The sequence below is a fragment of the Podarcis vaucheri genome, assembly GCF_965113315.1.
Source record: "Podarcis vaucheri genome assembly, chromosome: 14".
In the NCBI taxonomy this organism is placed as follows: Eukaryota; Metazoa; Chordata; class Lepidosauria; order Squamata; family Lacertidae; genus Podarcis; species Podarcis vaucheri.
Genome location: NC_138752.1, coordinates 52,449,927 through 52,466,097, shown reverse-complemented (window position 1 = coordinate 52,466,097; position 16,171 = coordinate 52,449,927). Strand labels below are relative to the sequence as shown.

At 45.6% G+C, this 16,171-nt stretch overlaps 1 protein-coding gene across 2 annotated transcripts in view; it reads left to right on the top strand.

Moving 5' to 3' along the window:
* Positions 1 to 16,171, top strand: part of CARD11 (caspase recruitment domain family member 11) — a 108,159-nt gene that overhangs the window by 74,947 nt on the left and 17,041 nt on the right. For both annotated transcript variants that reach the window (XM_082199628.1, XM_082199629.1), the window contains 5 exons: positions 1,198 to 1,250; positions 3,058 to 3,181; positions 6,219 to 6,420; positions 8,743 to 8,869; positions 12,323 to 12,563. In XM_082199628.1, the coding sequence (XP_082055754.1) occupies positions 1,198 to 1,250; positions 3,058 to 3,181; positions 6,219 to 6,420; positions 8,743 to 8,869; positions 12,323 to 12,563 (747 nt within the window). The remainder of the gene's footprint in view (positions 1 to 1,197; positions 1,251 to 3,057; positions 3,182 to 6,218; positions 6,421 to 8,742; positions 8,870 to 12,322; positions 12,564 to 16,171) is intronic.

The following is a 16,171-nucleotide window of genomic DNA, read 5'->3' as shown; positions in this document are numbered from 1 at the left end:
TTTAAATCGTTGGGGGAATGATACACATAACTGCGCATCATGTCCAGCGTGGTCCTCAGTGAGCTGGGAGCAGGTGCCGGTCAGCGGAGGACGTCATTCTCCTACCTCTCTGAGACCACGGCTGTCTTTTTATACTGCTTCTAGGTGCTGAGTTAGTGAAAGACGCACACATACACACCCGGGAGCGGGGGGGGGGAAGCTTACATGAAATTGTCAGAACGCTTTAGATTGCATCTGACAAGGTGAACGGGGCAAGTCTGCTGTTTTGCTTCTGCTTCTGAGGTCCCTGAAAATTCTTCCCTGAGATGGGAGCGTTGCCACCGGTGAACCGGTGACATTTTGCCTGCGTCGTGGAATAAAGGAAACCACAGACAAGCAGAGAGCGCCTGGATATGAGGGTAGACCTTCTCTGTGTGTGCAGCAGTCTCCCACAATGTTTCAAAGGGAAGAACTGAATCTACAAGAGCCAGCCGAACTAGTTCAAGGTTTCTGGAGGAAACCAGGGTCCTCCTCCCATAGGAAACCGCCTGACTTTCCTCCACCCGTGCCAGTGATTCCTTCCTTGAAAACATCCCACAGATGTCCTCCTGCTCCTCCAGGTGTTAACCTGGGCTAGCTGAAAGATCACATCTCCCTATACAGATCTGCCTGGATGCTAAGATCCCACCTCTCAGTTGCAGCATCATCAAAGGCATGGTTGGTGGTGACATGACAGACAGACAGACAGACAGACAGAGATTGGGGGGGGGGGCTGTGCCCATATTGCTGACTTCCCTCTGTCAGGGCAAACAATACTTTAATTGTCAGTTTTAAATGTGTCCAGATGTATTTCAATTACTGCTTTTAACTTGTTTATTTTATTACTTTATATTATCTAATGATGTTTTTAAATGTTGGAAGTCGCAATAAATCCAAACTTGGGAGAAGGGCAGGATACAAATACATTCATAGTAGTAGTAGTAGTAATAATAATAATAATAATAATAATAATAATAATAATAATACTGATGATGAGAATGATGGTGATAACGACAACCTCTTAGACCTTGGCATCTTCCGGCCCTTTCATCGGCCACTTCCAGCAGTTAGCAAAGCTAGATTCCTCTCCACTGCACACTTCCTTCTGCTAGCTGTGTCCTGAAATGTGTAGAAAGTCAGCAAAGGTAGAGCGGAATAAACTTTCTTCCTCACTTCCAGCCTGACCGAAGATGACAATGACAGTTTTGGCTGCGACGCTTTGGAGTTGGAAGGTAAGGACTTGCAGAAGGCTCTTGCCTAAAAAATCAGAGGCCCCAGTTATAGTAGCTGGCGGGGGACAGTTTGTGACCAAATGGTCAGGAGTGGTGGGAGCTGCAATGGCTTCCAGGGCATTCCAAGTTGGCTCCCAACGCAGCTTTTTTCTTCCATGAGAGCCAGTGTGGTGTAGTGGTTAAGAGCGGTAGTCACATAATCTGGGAAACTGGGTTCGTGTCTCCACTCCTCCACATGCAGCTGCTGGGTGACCTTGGGCCAGTCACACTTCTGTGAAGTCTCTCAGCCCCACTCACCTCACAGAGTGTTGTTGTGGGGGAGGAAGGGAAAGGAGAATGTTAGCCGCTTTGAGACTCCTGAAGGGGAGTGAAAGGCGGGATATCAAATCCAAACTCTTCTTCTTCTCTTCTTCATCTCTACAAACTAAGAGTATAACAAAAGCTCTCCCTTCTTACCAAAAGACCTGCCTTTCTCCTCCTCCTCCTCCTCCTCCTCCTCCTCCTCCTCTTCTTCTTCTTCTTCTTCTTCTTCTTCCTCCTCTTCTTCTTTGGTGATCACTTAACAGTGAGTCCGTAAGTGACTGTGGAGGCCAATTCTGGATCCACATGTCCTTCCACAGTGGGGACATAAGTTTCCGGGTGGGAGTTGATCACGGTTTGCCAAGTGTGCCTTCCTCTTAGCATGTTTCTCCCTTTCATCCTGAGTTTGAGCATCTTCAAAGCCCATGACACTTTTGGTAAAGGCTGTTCTCCAATTGGAGTGCTCACAGGCCAGTGTTTCCCAGTTGTCGGTTCTCACTCGCTGGATCATCACCTCGTCGTGATGAGTGGGCTTGCACATCCCTATGACCCTTGTGAGTGAAGCTTGTACTCCCAACAGGGTCACCCAAGGCAATAAGGCAATAAGGTCAAAGGGGAGGAGCTAGACAAAGAATGACCCAACAGCAGAACAGGCAGAAGACAGCAGAAGATAACAAGCAGTATATTACAATGGGTGTGAAGGCAAATGAAGGCTTGCAGATAAGAATCTACCGGTCATCATGACTACTCATGCCATCGGAACAGAGCCTTACTGCAAAGACTGTGCGTTGGTCAGTGTGCACTGATCTACACACATAAAACCAATTGACTCACAAGCATAGAGCTTTCTGCTCCTACCATGGCCAACCAGGTCCCAATGGGAAGCCATCTGCTCCACCTAGAGCTGAGACCCATTTTAACCCTTCTGCTGGGGACTGAAAGTGGGATGTTCTGCCCCCAAAGTAGCTCTGCCAGGGAGCGACAGGCTCTCTCCTATACATAAAAGTAAAGAGACCCCTGACCATTAGGTCCAGTTGTGCCCGACTCTGGGGTTGCGGTGCTCATCTCACTTTATTGGCCGAGGGAGCCGGTGTACAGCTTCCGGGTCATGTGGCCAGCAGGACTAAGCTGCTTCTGGCGAACCAGAGCAGCGCACGGAAACGCCGTTTACCTTCCCGCCGGAGTGGTACCTATTTATCTACTTGCACTTTGACGTGCTTTCGAACGGCTAGGTTAGCAAGAGCAGGGACCGAGCAACGGGAGCTCACCCCGTCACGGGGATTCGAACCGCCGAACTTCTGATCGGCAAGTCCTAGGCTCTCTGGATTAACCCACAGCGCCAGCCTCCTATACATACATGAGGGCAAAATGGCAGGGCAGGGCAAGGCCAAGAGGAGCTTGGAAAGAGGCTTGTGGTGGCATCTATGGTCTTATTTTGCTTTGGTGCTTTCTACTGGGACATGATTTTTCCCCCTTCCTTTTCTTTTTCCTGCACCTCCTTTTCCAGACGACTTCCAGGACAGGCATTCTCATGGACCTTCCTCGCTGCCTTCCTCTTCGTCTTCCCACCACTCTGAGGGGCTGGATCTTGAGCAAGTCAACTCCATCTTCAGGAAATTCTCTCTGGAGAGGTACTTGGGAGAATGTGGGATTTCTGCACAAGTTCATGCAATCAGCAAAACGAAAAGCTTATCCACATTTCTTCTTGTCTCACTTCTTTCCCCTGGGGGAAAACTGCTCTTTAGCGCTCAATCGGAGCAGGTATCAATTCGGGGGGGGGGGGGTTTCCAGATTGATGTTTGCTCTGATTTAGAACTTAAGAGTGGGTTTTCCCTGGGAAAGTGAGGAAAGGGGGGAACTGCTCAGTCCCGTATCTAGCAAGTGTGGCTCAAGAGGAAAACCACACTGGGTTAAAGCTGACCAAAAGTCCAGAGGTAGCATTATTATGAATTTACGATGGGGTGGAAGGTTCGCAGGCTAGGAGGGACTTGCTCACACATTTATTGCCAGCTGCACGAGTTATTTTAGCTAGGAAGTGGAAGGGGCAAGCAGAATACAAAATGGAACAATGGTATAAAGAGGTGTGGGATATAGCTATTAATTATAAATTAATATGTGCCATTAAGGTAAGACGGGGAGTATGGAGGAGAAATGATTTTGAGGAGATATGGTGGGTGTTTGTAGAATTTGTAATGTTAAAAATGGAAAGGGGGTCAAACCATCGCAAGAGGTGTTGAAATTTTGGGAGGATGGAATGGTCTCGGTGGTGGGGTGCACATTTTTATTCTTATTTATTTATTATTATTACTTTGTCAAATAAAGAAATGATAGATAGATGATAGATAGATAGATGATAGATAGATAGATAGATAGATAGATAGATAGATAGATAGATGATAGATAGATGATAGATAGATAGATAGATAGATAGATAGATAGATAGATAGATGATAGAGATAGATATAGATAGATAGATGATAGATAGATAGATGATAGATAGATAGATAGATAGATAGATGATAGATAGATAGATAGATAGATAGATAGATAGATAGATAGATGATAGATAGATAGATAGATAGATGATAGATAGATGATAGATAGATAGATAGATAGATAGATAGATAGATAGATGATAGATAGATGATAGATAGATAGATAGATAGATGACAGATAGATGATAGATAGATAGATGATAGAGATAGATAGATGATAGATAGATGATAGATGATAGATAGATAGATAGATAGATAGATAGATAGATAGATAGATGATAGAGATAGATATAGATAGATAGATGATAGATAGATAGATGATAGATAGATAGATAGATAGATAGATAGATAGATGATAGATAGATAGATGATAGATAGATAGATAGATAGATAGATAGATAGATAGATGACAGATAGATGATAGATAGATAGATGATAGAGATAGATAGATGATAGATAGATGATAGATAGATAGATAGATAGATGTAGATATAGATGAAAATGATAGATGATAGATAGATAGATAGATAGATAGATAGATAGATAGATAGATGATAGGTAGATGATGATAGATGATAGATAGATAGATAGATAGATAGATAGATAGATAGATGATAGATAGATGATAGATAGATAGATAGATAGATGATAGATAGATGATAGATAGAGAGAGAGATAGATAGATAGATAGATAGATAGATAGATAGATAGATAGATAGATAGATAGATGATAGATAGATAGATAGATGATAGGTAGATGATAGATAGATGATAGATGATAGATAGATGATAGATAGATAGATAGATAGATAGATGATAGATAGATATAGGTAGATATAGATAGATATAGATAGATAACACAAACCATAAACAAGAGGGAAACCAATCCGACCTGTTCTTGCACAGGACGAGCAGGAGTGTGGATGAGCCCTGAGTGACAAAACCTCCTCCATGGATGAAGCCAGCTGTACAACCCAACTTGCAGGGTTCAGCCTTGCCTTCTCCCTGCCATGCTAGATCTCTCAATGCAGGGAGGATTCTTTTATGCAGGGAGGGTGTTGCATTTTTGTTCTGCAAGGAAATATTCAGATATGCAGTCCCTTCCTGATCCTTTGTAATACCACCCAGGACCTGCATTTCTGGATGGCTCTGCTGATCCTGTACAGGGTGCACTGAAGAGGGAGGATGAATGAGCATTTATGGACAGAAACGTTTGCAGAAATATTGCAAATGTTTAAGCCTGAAATTCAGGCATCGCCACAACTCGCACTCTCAAATATATGGGACGCTACTCTAAAACGATTCTCCTTGAAGAACATGTTAATTTGGTTTCTAGTGGCTGCCAGACTTTCTATTGTACAGAAATGGAAGAACTTAAACGGTCTGTTTCTTGAATTGTGGCATAAGAATTATGGAACCTCGCAATTGCTGAAAAGATAACCCACAAGATTTGTGCGACGAAAGGCAAAGAGCCAGTAGAACCATTTTATGTAATTTTGTGGGACTTTGTCTTACGTTTCAAATGATGACCTACATGACTCCTACAAGACCTGCACCAGAAAAAGGCATATGGTCTTTTTATAATAATTATATTATTCTATTTAATATCCCCATGCAGAATTGTACTTACCATTGTTGTATAAGCATCTCTCTGAAGACTTTCCGCGTTCTTGTGTTGAAAAGTTAAAATATATATATAGCACCTGCCTTTCACCAGCAGGTTCAAGGGTGGGTTACAACAATTTAAATTTCAGAATTAAAAACAGTTAAAACATGTTAGGCTCTGTGAACTATTTCCATCCCAGCTGATTCTAATAAGAACTGCAACTTTTAAGAACTGGTGCCTAAGCTTGCATTTTTCCTTCTCCTTCCCCATCCCTTTTTCCTTATGTGACATTTCTTTTGGGGACCGTCTGACTGCAGTTGCATGTGTGAGCTTGTGTTTGCATGAATGTATGGGGGGGAGCCTGCCCCCTACTAGCTCAGGCCCTGGTGATGCTTTTATTTTGGACCCCCACCCCTGGCTTTAACCTGCTTTCACTGCAAACAAAACCAGCCATCGCCTCCTTGCCCCTTGCCCCTCTGTCACGGGTGCCATGTCCCCACTCTGAAATCCCAGGTGACTTGGGAGAAGTCAAGGAGAGTGTTGCCTGTGTCGCCATTCCTTCCTTAGGCCCTTCCGCCCCTCGGTGACATCTGTCGGACGCCTGCACACCACCTACCATGCCGTCCAGCAATTCATGTTGAACGGAGACAGCCTGAGCTCGGAGATTACTCTGCTGGGGGGCAACGTCAAAGGAAACTTCGTCAACTCTGTCAAGCTGGATTCCCCGGCGGAGAAAGCCGGCCTTCGCGAGGGGCTGCAGCTGCTTCTGGTGAGGCTTTGGCATCAGGGAACAGGCTTGAGCATCTGACCTCTGCTTCCTGTCTATTTTCTTCCTGACTGACATCGGAAAACTTCCTTGTTTGTCCGTCTAGTCCAGCGTTCTTCCCTCCTAACGCTCCAGGGCGTTGAGCAGAGAAGGGTCTTTCTGGACCCTTTCTTCTAACTGGACTTGGTTATACTAGTACAGTGGTGCCTCGCAAGACGAAAAGAATCCGTTCTGTGATTCTCTTCGTCTAGCGTTTTTTTCATCTTGCGAAGCAAGCCCATTGACGGATTAGCGGATTAGCGCTATTAGTGGCTTTTAGCGGCTTTTAGCAGCTTATCGGCTTAGCTGATCAGCTGATAAGTGGCTTAGCGGCTTAGAAAAAGGGGGGGGGAGGAGAAAAAACCCGCAGGAACTCACAAGACATTTTCGTCTTGCGAAGCAAGCCCATAGGACATTTTTTTTTGCGAAGCACCTCCAAAACAGAAAACTCTTTCGTCTAGCGAGTTTTCCGTCTTGTGAGGCATTCGTCTTGCGGGGCACCACTGTACTAATTACTAATTAGGTAAAGGTAAAGGGACCCCTGACCGTTAGGTCCGGTCGCGGACTACTCTGGGGTTGCAACGCTCATCTCGCTTTATTGGCTGAGGGAGCCGGGGTATGACTTCCAGGTCATGTGGCCAGCATGACTAAGCTGCTTCTGGCAAACCAGAGCAGTGCACAGAAACACTGTTTACCTTCCCGCCAGAGTGATACCTATTTATCTACTTGCACTTTGACGCGCTTTCAAACTGCTAGGTGGGCAGGAGCAGGGACCGAGCAACAGGAGCTCACCCCGTCACGGGCATTCGAACCGCAACCTTCTGATTAGCAAGCCCTAGGCTCTGTGGTTTAGACCACAGCTCCATCTGCATCCCTAATTACTAATTATGCTGTACTAATTGCTTGAAATCATTAGATGTCCATAGCGCACTGGGTTACTGCAATGTGCTCTGTGGGCTTTTCCTCGCTGAGAGTGCAGATTCCTGCAGCGTGAATTGCTGAACAGGACTGAGACCCCATCAGCACATCACACCTGTCCCCAAACACCTGCACAGGTTGCCGACTTGCCAAAGCCCCTAACAACTTGGGGCCAGTATACCGCCAAGATTGGCTCCCCCCCCCCCATATATGCCCACTCAACCACTTTGATCTGCAGAATTGGCATTGGGTTTTTAAAAAAGTTATATTTTATTAAATTTTCAAAAATTTCACATACACATTCCAACACAGTGGTAGCTCGGTTTAAGAACAGTCCTGTTTACAAATGATTCGGTTTACGAACTCTGCAAAACCGGAAGTAGTGTTCTGGTTTGTGAACTTTACCTCAGTCTACAAACGGAATCCGAACGGTGGAAGGGCACTGGCGGTGGGAGGCCTCATTAGGGAAAGCAGGCCTCAGTTTAAGAACAGATTCGGTTTAAGAACGGACTTCAGGAACAGATTAAGTTCCTAAACTTAGGTACCATTGTACGTAGATTTTTCTCTTGTTTTGTCATCTTCCCATCTCATTTTCCACAGTGCTTTTTATTTTATTTTCCTTGCTGCACCCTATCTTCTCTCTCTTGTACCATGACAATAGTACTATAATCTCTACTTCCTTCTGTTGCTCATCGTTCAAATCCTGCTTGCAAATTTATCATACTGTAATATTTCTTTAGATAGTCCAAAAAGAGCTTCAATTCTCCCACAAATCAATCAGCATTAGGTTCTCTTATTTTAGCTGTTAGCTTTGCTGATTCAGCATAGTCCATCACTTACCCGTTCTAGAACTGGCATTTTTATGGGTGCTACATAATATTCAATCCGCGCTTGGAAGAAGACTGTGGAGGCAGAGGATAGCCATCGATAGCCGTCTTCTCCATTAATTTGCCCAATCTTTTAAAGCCATCCAAGTTGGTTGCCAGCACTGTATCCAGTGGGAAGGAGTTCCATAGTTTAACTATACACTGTACTTTATTTTAACTCTCTGGAATCCTTGCCAGAAGCAAAAATGGGAGCATAGGACTTGTCTCATTTCCTTGAAGGTAGGCATCCCTCACAGCCCTCCAGCTGCATTTATAGAACAGTCGCTGATGTCCAAACGGAGTTATCCATCCATCTAGCAATTGCTGCTATTTTATAATCATGGGGTTGCAGGCAGCAGAGGAGGGAGAGAGAGAGAACTGATTATCATGGCAACTGCTGAATAAGACAGGCTGCATGTTCCAAATTGATGTTGGCTACATAATTTAATAGGTGAAATAATTGCCTCCGAGGAGCGAATAATGCTGTTCGCGTTTTTTCCAGGTGGAAGGGAGCATCAAAGGGGAAAACACAAGCGCTCCCTTAGATACCTGCACAAAGGAAGAAGTTCATTGGACGATACAGAGATGTAGTGGGCCAGTTGTGCTACACTGCAAATCAAACCACGAAGGTAAGAGATGTCATGTTGCTCAATGCAAACTTTCAGACAAGTGAGTATATTTATAGACAGCATACGGGGCCAGTACAATAGGCAGTCAAGGAAAAATCCCCGGCAACTGGGGTAGTCTACAGTTCTTTCATCCACCCCTGCCAGTTCCCTCAATTGACAGTAAATGCTGGCAAAGCGGGTGTGTTAATGGAGACAAATATATTTTATGTCTTTGCCCTGAGAGCATGGATTTGTGGCTGAGAGTTTTGAGAATCCAAATTAGGAGTCTCTTTGTTCCCACAGTGCCAGTGAAAATCTAAATTTGGTTTTTTGAGGGCTCGTGGTTTTTGAAGGGTTTGCTTTGCCGCCTGCCTTTGGCCAAGCTGGTGATCGCTAAAACAACAGAAAGGGCGACAGACCAGGCTTTGCAAGACTGGCATCCTCTCCAGCTGTTCTGGGGCTCATTTCACCCCCCTCAATCCTTCCTTCGCTTGGCTCCCAATTGAGTCAAGCTTTGTTTTTCATTTTGTTTGACATATAAATACATAGAATAGAGCGGTGCTATGACTTCCCTCGATCTGGGCATTATACTTCTGTTGACGCAGCCTAGAATAGCATGAGCTGTTTTTGCTGCTGCAGCACGCGGTAGACTCATTGGTTAGAGCGTGGTACAGATAACGCATGCGCAGAAGCGTTCTGCGTGCTTCACGCATGTGCAGGAGCACTCTATTGCATCACACGCATGCGCAGAAGCGGCAGTCTACTTATGGACTTTTCAGGGTGCGAACGGCACCCCGGAATGGATCGCGTCCATAAGTAGAGGTACCACTGTAGTTACAGAACATAGTGTGAGTTCATCCCTTATGGGGATTGAGCCCGTGTGCTGCTAGCTAAGAGCCAGCAGACAGCAAAATACATTAAGAGAACAGCATCAAGAGAAGAAAATGGCATCAAGACTTGGCTCTTGTGTGTGACTTGGCTCTTCTATGGAGTCAGCCAGGGCCACGCCCATCTCTCTGGTCACATGCAAGGGGAGGATGCTCCAGAGCAGTGGAACAGGAAGTTATATGGGCTGGAGTAACACCCCCCTGCCTGTGTCCACTCTAGGGAAACAAGGAATGTTGTATTTGACTGCTCCAATGGATTACATCCCACATCCATGGGTCTGGAGTTCCTTGATGTTCATATGCAAAAGCACCTGAGTCTGGATTCTGGGCTGTGGCCCCACTGAGTCAACAATCATTTGGGCCGGGACTTCAATGGGTGGCTTATACACACAGACACCACAATTTGTGTGATCACAACCATCCTCTTTTCTTCTTTTCCCCTTTTGACCCACTGCCATTTAAACAAGATATTTTGAAGAGTTACAGAAATACCACACAGCTGTCACCCAAAGAATCGGAACATCGCAGCAGTGGGCATATTGCAGAAAACGCTTTAAAATAGCTCCGCGGAAGATGTACTTGGCCTCTGCCAGTGCAGGGGGTCAGGGGAATTCAGAAAGTGGAATTTCTCCCTGGGAAAGTATCCTCCCTCTTTCTCTCCCCTCCCCTCCCAAACTCTCCCACTCCTCTCCTTTCATGTTTTCAAACATAAAAATGAATGTTAGACTTGGCAGGAGCAAAAAGCAGGAATCAGATTGTGCGAGGTGCCAATTAGAGTTAATTATGAAATGATTGAGCTGCACTTTATACCAAGCACGTGCGCACAAAGGAGAAATCACAGCACACTTTCAAAGATGTAAACCTTCCGTTTTGTTTTGTTTTTTACTTCCACTGACAGCACTCACATGAATAGCTGCCAGAAAACGGGGTCACGGTACCTGTTCTTTATGAGAGGTTCTCTTTATATAAATGCTGTATGCCAGCTGGGAAGATTTCTCCATGCCTTCTAGCTGCTAGGTTCAAAGTGGGCCGCCTAATGAACGAGCCCGGAGCTCATTTGCGGAGTGACTGTTTTGCATGCGGCAGGTCTCGGGTTCAGTTCCCTCATCTCCGGGCGTCAGGTGGCGGGGGGGGTTAAGATATTTGTTTGCCTGAGACACTAGAGAGCTGCTCCACTGTCAGGGACGAGCAGGATGCTTGTGAGGGTGCGCCGGGGGAAGCGGGGCTGGAGTCTGACTGGGAAGAAGGGGCCAGGGAGTGGTCAGGAACTGTGCCAGCCAGGAGACAAGCAGAGGAAGCTTCAGATCTGGAGGGGGGCACAGGATGGGTCAAAAAAGTAGAGGAGGAAGAGGCTGGTCAGGCAAGTGAAGGGCCAGGGGCTTCCCCACCCTCTCAACCAGAGTAGCTCAGTTGGTTAGAACATGGCGCTGATAACGCCAAGGTTGCAGGTTTGATCTCTATGGGAATGTTGTGGATACTAGGAGAGGATATATTGATTAAATATTACCCTTCCTCACTCATGCTTGTGAGTCAGTAGCAGAGTACATTCCCCAATATATAGCAGGAAGCTAGTTGGTAGGTTCGTTTGAATCTTAAGCAATCCAGTCTGGCTTTGTCCAGATTGGGTTATTCCTGGTTATTTCCCCTTCTTTAAAAATAATAAGAAGTTTACTCACATTCAGTTCACAGTTGGTTCCCTGAAGGCAGGCTTAAGCTTGGAGTTACAGGACGAGTTTGAGTTCATCCCATATGGGAATGAGCCCATGTGCTGCTGGCTGAGATTCTCGGGGGAGCCATTTTCTAACTAGCAACTAATCTACACTTAATGACCCACCCAGTGGTATTCAGAATATCACTCATGAAATCACTCAAGATATCCCTCAAGTAATTAAGGAACAAAAGAAGAAGAGACACACTAATCTAGGAACTTCCTCTCTGCCCAGAACGTTGGAGGCTATACACCACACCCCTCAACAGTATTTATAGGAACTCAAACACCAGATTCTGCTCTGTTCCAGTAACAAGAAGCCGAAAGCACCAGCCTGAAGATGACGAGTGAGACCTCGTCGAAACGTCGCACAGACACCCCGACTCTTACACGGGAAGACACCCGAAGACACCAAAACCTGCATTCCTATACCCGTGAAAATCTACGAAAGCATATATATATATATATGCTTTCGTAGATTTTCACGGGTACAGGAATGCAGGTTTTTTAATAATCCAAATCTTTCACATCTCCATTAAATCCAAAATTCACCATTAAACTACAAGTGTTATCATTCCGTTCATTTTTGCCGTTTCGGCATAATCCATCAACTTAACCTGCCATTCTTCTCTGGTCGGGACTATCATCTTTCCATCTCTGGGCCAATAAAATCCCAGCAGCCTTGGTCACAAACATAAATAGTCTTTACTGCTCCATTTTCTGATCCGCTTCAGGCAACAAAATGTCTTGGGCCAGCCTTGCTTGCAAGCGAGACAGTCAGCATCAGGTGTAGTCAAGCCGTTTGACTAGGCTCAACCCAACTGGCAAGTCCCCGCTGGGCCCGCATGGTCAGCTGAGCCCAGATCCTTCCTGCTGCAGGTTACCGGAAGCTGGTGTCCGAAATTGAGGAAGGCCTGGTCACTTCTGGAGACTCCTTCTACATCCGCCTCAACCTGAGCATCACCAGCCAGCTGGACTGCTGCTCCCTGTCTGTGAAATGTGACGAGATCCTGCACGTCCTGGACACCATGTATTATGGCAAGTGCGAGTGGCTCTGTGCCAGAGTTGACCCCTTCACAGACAAGGATTTAGAATCAGGGACCATCCCCAATTATAGCAGGTGAGCACAAATCCCAATTTTCGCACTCGGGGCCAGCTCTGGGTTTGAGGTAGGGATGTGGGCAACGTGTCCTCTGGTGGGGGGGGCTGGTTGATCTGGGGCAGAGAAGAGGAGGGGCAGATAGATGACCCCAGGATCTTGTGGGTTGGAAAGGCGTCTGCCTGGACTGGGAGAGCCTGAGGAAAGGGATGCTGGAGAGGGTTCCCTCTCATAAGAAAATAAGAATAGGCTGCTGGATCAGGCCAATGGCTCATCCAGCATCCTCTTCTCACCGTGGCCAACTAGATAGATGCCTGTGGGGAAACCCACAAGTGTCGGGCTTCAGGGAATTGGCTTCCTCCCCCGTGGCAGTAGATAAGCAGAACAAAGGAAAAGGGGTCATCTTACCAGTTAGAAACTTTAATAATCACGGCAAGAGAACAAAGATCTCATAATAATGGCGGTGCTCCCAATTAAGGATTCCACCCCCTTTGGTCCCTATCAATCTATGTCACTTCTGCGTCTTGTAATCTGAGTTTGTACTCCCTGTGCTTTCTGTTCTACCACTTTCTGAGCCCTTCTCAACTTTGGGGAGGGCGGTGGAGGAAGGCTGTCCAGAGACTGTGAATCTGTTAACCCTCTCCCTTCCAGTGTCTCTTCTCCTAGCTGTTCCCCATCCAGTATTTCCCAGCTTCTGCCTTCTGAACTATGTCCCTCTGCAAACCGCTGTTCCAAATCTATACTGTCCTCCTGCTCCTGGGAAGATTCAGGAGCAGGGGGAGGGGGAGGCTCCCACCATTCCTCCTCAGTGCAACCCTCCTTAGCACGGCCCTGACACAAGCAGGATTCAAACACAATAACACTCCCCCTTCCTGTGGCTTCTAGCAACTGGCCGTGAAAGCAGAGCAGAGCTGTCATTCCCAGCAGCCATCAATCGCTCTCTCCTCCATTAAATCTGCCCAATCCTCTTTGAAAGCCATCCAGGCCGGTGACCATCGCTGCCTCCTGTGGAAGTGAGTTCTATAGTTCAACTATGCACTGTGTGTTCCCTTCCCTTCACCCCTGTTTCATCCCTCCCTGCTGCACGAGCCATGGGCTCCCCTCCCATTCCTGGAGCTCTAGGGGCCCAGTTCCTGCTCAATCACTTTGTCTATTGCCCCACCAACTCCGCCTTGAGTTTTCAAAAACCACATCCAGTCCCACCTATCCAGGGGATGTTGTTGCCCTGCTTTGTCTGTCCACGGTGACAACCCCTCTACTACCTGGCTTGCAGAGATGCCAACACGGAGTAGATCCTGCCTTCCTGGAGAACTCTCAGGTGGCTTTGCCAGTCTAAGGACCAGAACTGCTTGCCATGCCAAGTTGTGCAAACTCCATTCGTTGCAAGGGTTGCAAGGGGCGTGTCGTTGCTGGATCAATATATTTGCTTGTGTAGCATCTGCTGGGCCTTTTAATTGCATTCTGGCTGTGTGAGCCAGTGTGGTGTAGTGGTTAGGAGCAGTGGACTTGTAATCTGGTGAACTGGGTTCACTTCCCTGCTCCTCCACATGCAGCTGCTGGGAGACCTTGGGCTAGTCACACTTCTCTGAAGTCTCTCAGCCCCACTCACCTCACAGAGTGTTTGCTGTGGGGGAGGAAGGGAAAGAAGATTGTTAGCCACTTTGAGACTCCTTAGGGTGGTGATAAAGCGGGATATCAAATCCAAACTACTACTACTACTACTACTACTACTACTACTACTACTCTTCTTTCTAAACAAGCATTTCCACAGAAGCTACAGCTTCGAGTTCTGCATTGAGTGGTTGCTGGGACACCCCCCGTCTGATGTTGATGGCCCCACCCTGTCTTACCTGTTGGTGCTCGCTGCATGCCAAAGGGGGCTGGGAATGGGGCAATTTGATTTCCCACAATGCTCTGGAACACCCAACATGGTGTCACTCTGGGGCGCTGGGGGAACTGAAGTGAAGGGCTTGGGGCAGATTCCAAAACTGGTGGGTCATAGGAAGCCAGGTGCTGATAAGAGGGCTGTCCGCACTTGAGAGAGTGGAAGCAACACAGTGAAAATGGCTTGGCTGCCCCGATGGTGCAGTGGGTTAAGGGAGCTGTTCTATGCAGTAGCTGCTTCGACGATTCCTGCAAAATTGCTTCCAGAGACAGCTATGCATTGTCATGGTGATGCCCTGATTTAAGGGTGATTTTTATTATTGATTCCTTTGCCTCTGTGCGTGCACGCATTTTTTTAAAAAAATACCTCTGCTTTCATTGCCTGCTTTTTATCCTCGATTCTGGCTTTTATTTACTTTGTTTTATAGACATGGTGTTTTCAGTATTTGTATTTGCAATTGCGGTTTGCTTAATATATCTTCGAGCTCGTTTGAGTTTTGCAAAAGCCTTTGGCTGCGAGCAGTAAAAATCTTCTGAGAGGCCGGAGTCGTAGATCGCATTGTTTTCTTGCACAAGGTCCATTGTGCAACCCGTGATCACTCAAGTCTCTGCTGCCAGTCAGAGTGGCCAATGGAATGGGACTTGGAATGAGACAACTCTGTGTATTTGCATTTGAAAATGCCATAAATAAGGAGCTAGGGACGGGATAAACATTTGACTTGGTTCACATTTTAATGCAAAACCTACCTAATTCCTGCTTCCCAAAGCAATACACAAACAGATACTTAGTTACCCTTTAAAATTTATGCACTTCTCTACATTTTACAATGCGGTTATCCTGCCACTTAATGAGTACAGTCTGTATATTATGTGAGAGTGAACACAAAAATATATCTATTAGTAAGAATTGACCATCCTGTTTCATTTTTGCCCTGTTTTGTCCATTCCTTCCACCTTTTCATGGATTTTTTGTAATAACGCATGAAAAGTTTGCATTTAACTTGCATGCATTATTTTATGCATGCATAATTTTCAATGGACCTTTTCGCAAAATTTGCATACTGTGCACATTTTAACAGTAAAAGAACGTGTTTTCAGGCACACTTTCTGCTCAGCAAAATGACATTGTGAAATCTGGGAAAGTACGTAATTCCATCAGGAGTTGCTTTCCTTTTTTTAAGAATAATTTTTTATTAACCGACCAAATTACATAAATTCCAAATTACACAGCTGAATTTTAAATTTTCGTTGGGGGTACCCATATTTCAAGTTCTGAAGGGATCCAATCAACTTCTTGCTTCTTACTGCTGTTTTAATGTCCACAAATCTAACCTTATGATGTTCACAGTACTATCCAGTCCTTTCTTATTATTTTTCCACATCTCGTTGTTATTTTCATATATTTTTCCTTTCTCTTTGTGACCTCTGATAGTCTCCACAAGCTGGTTAGAACAGTTTGTAATCCTGCGTGGATATTATTATTTTTTTATCCAGTAGCCATATCCAGACGTTTTCCATATAACATCAATTCCATATATCAAAACAGTCTTAGCGTCATTAATCTTCACCAATCTGCCTCCTTTCTCAAAACCTCTGAGGAGATTCACTAGGAATGCAGTCTGAAAACAAGTCCATTCTTCCTCCCGGCTATAAATCCTTTGGCAAGATGGCAACTCCGAATTAATTGCTGCGCCATTCCCAAAAGCTCTTATTGCTTCTCGGTCTCCATAAAGCATACTTTTGGT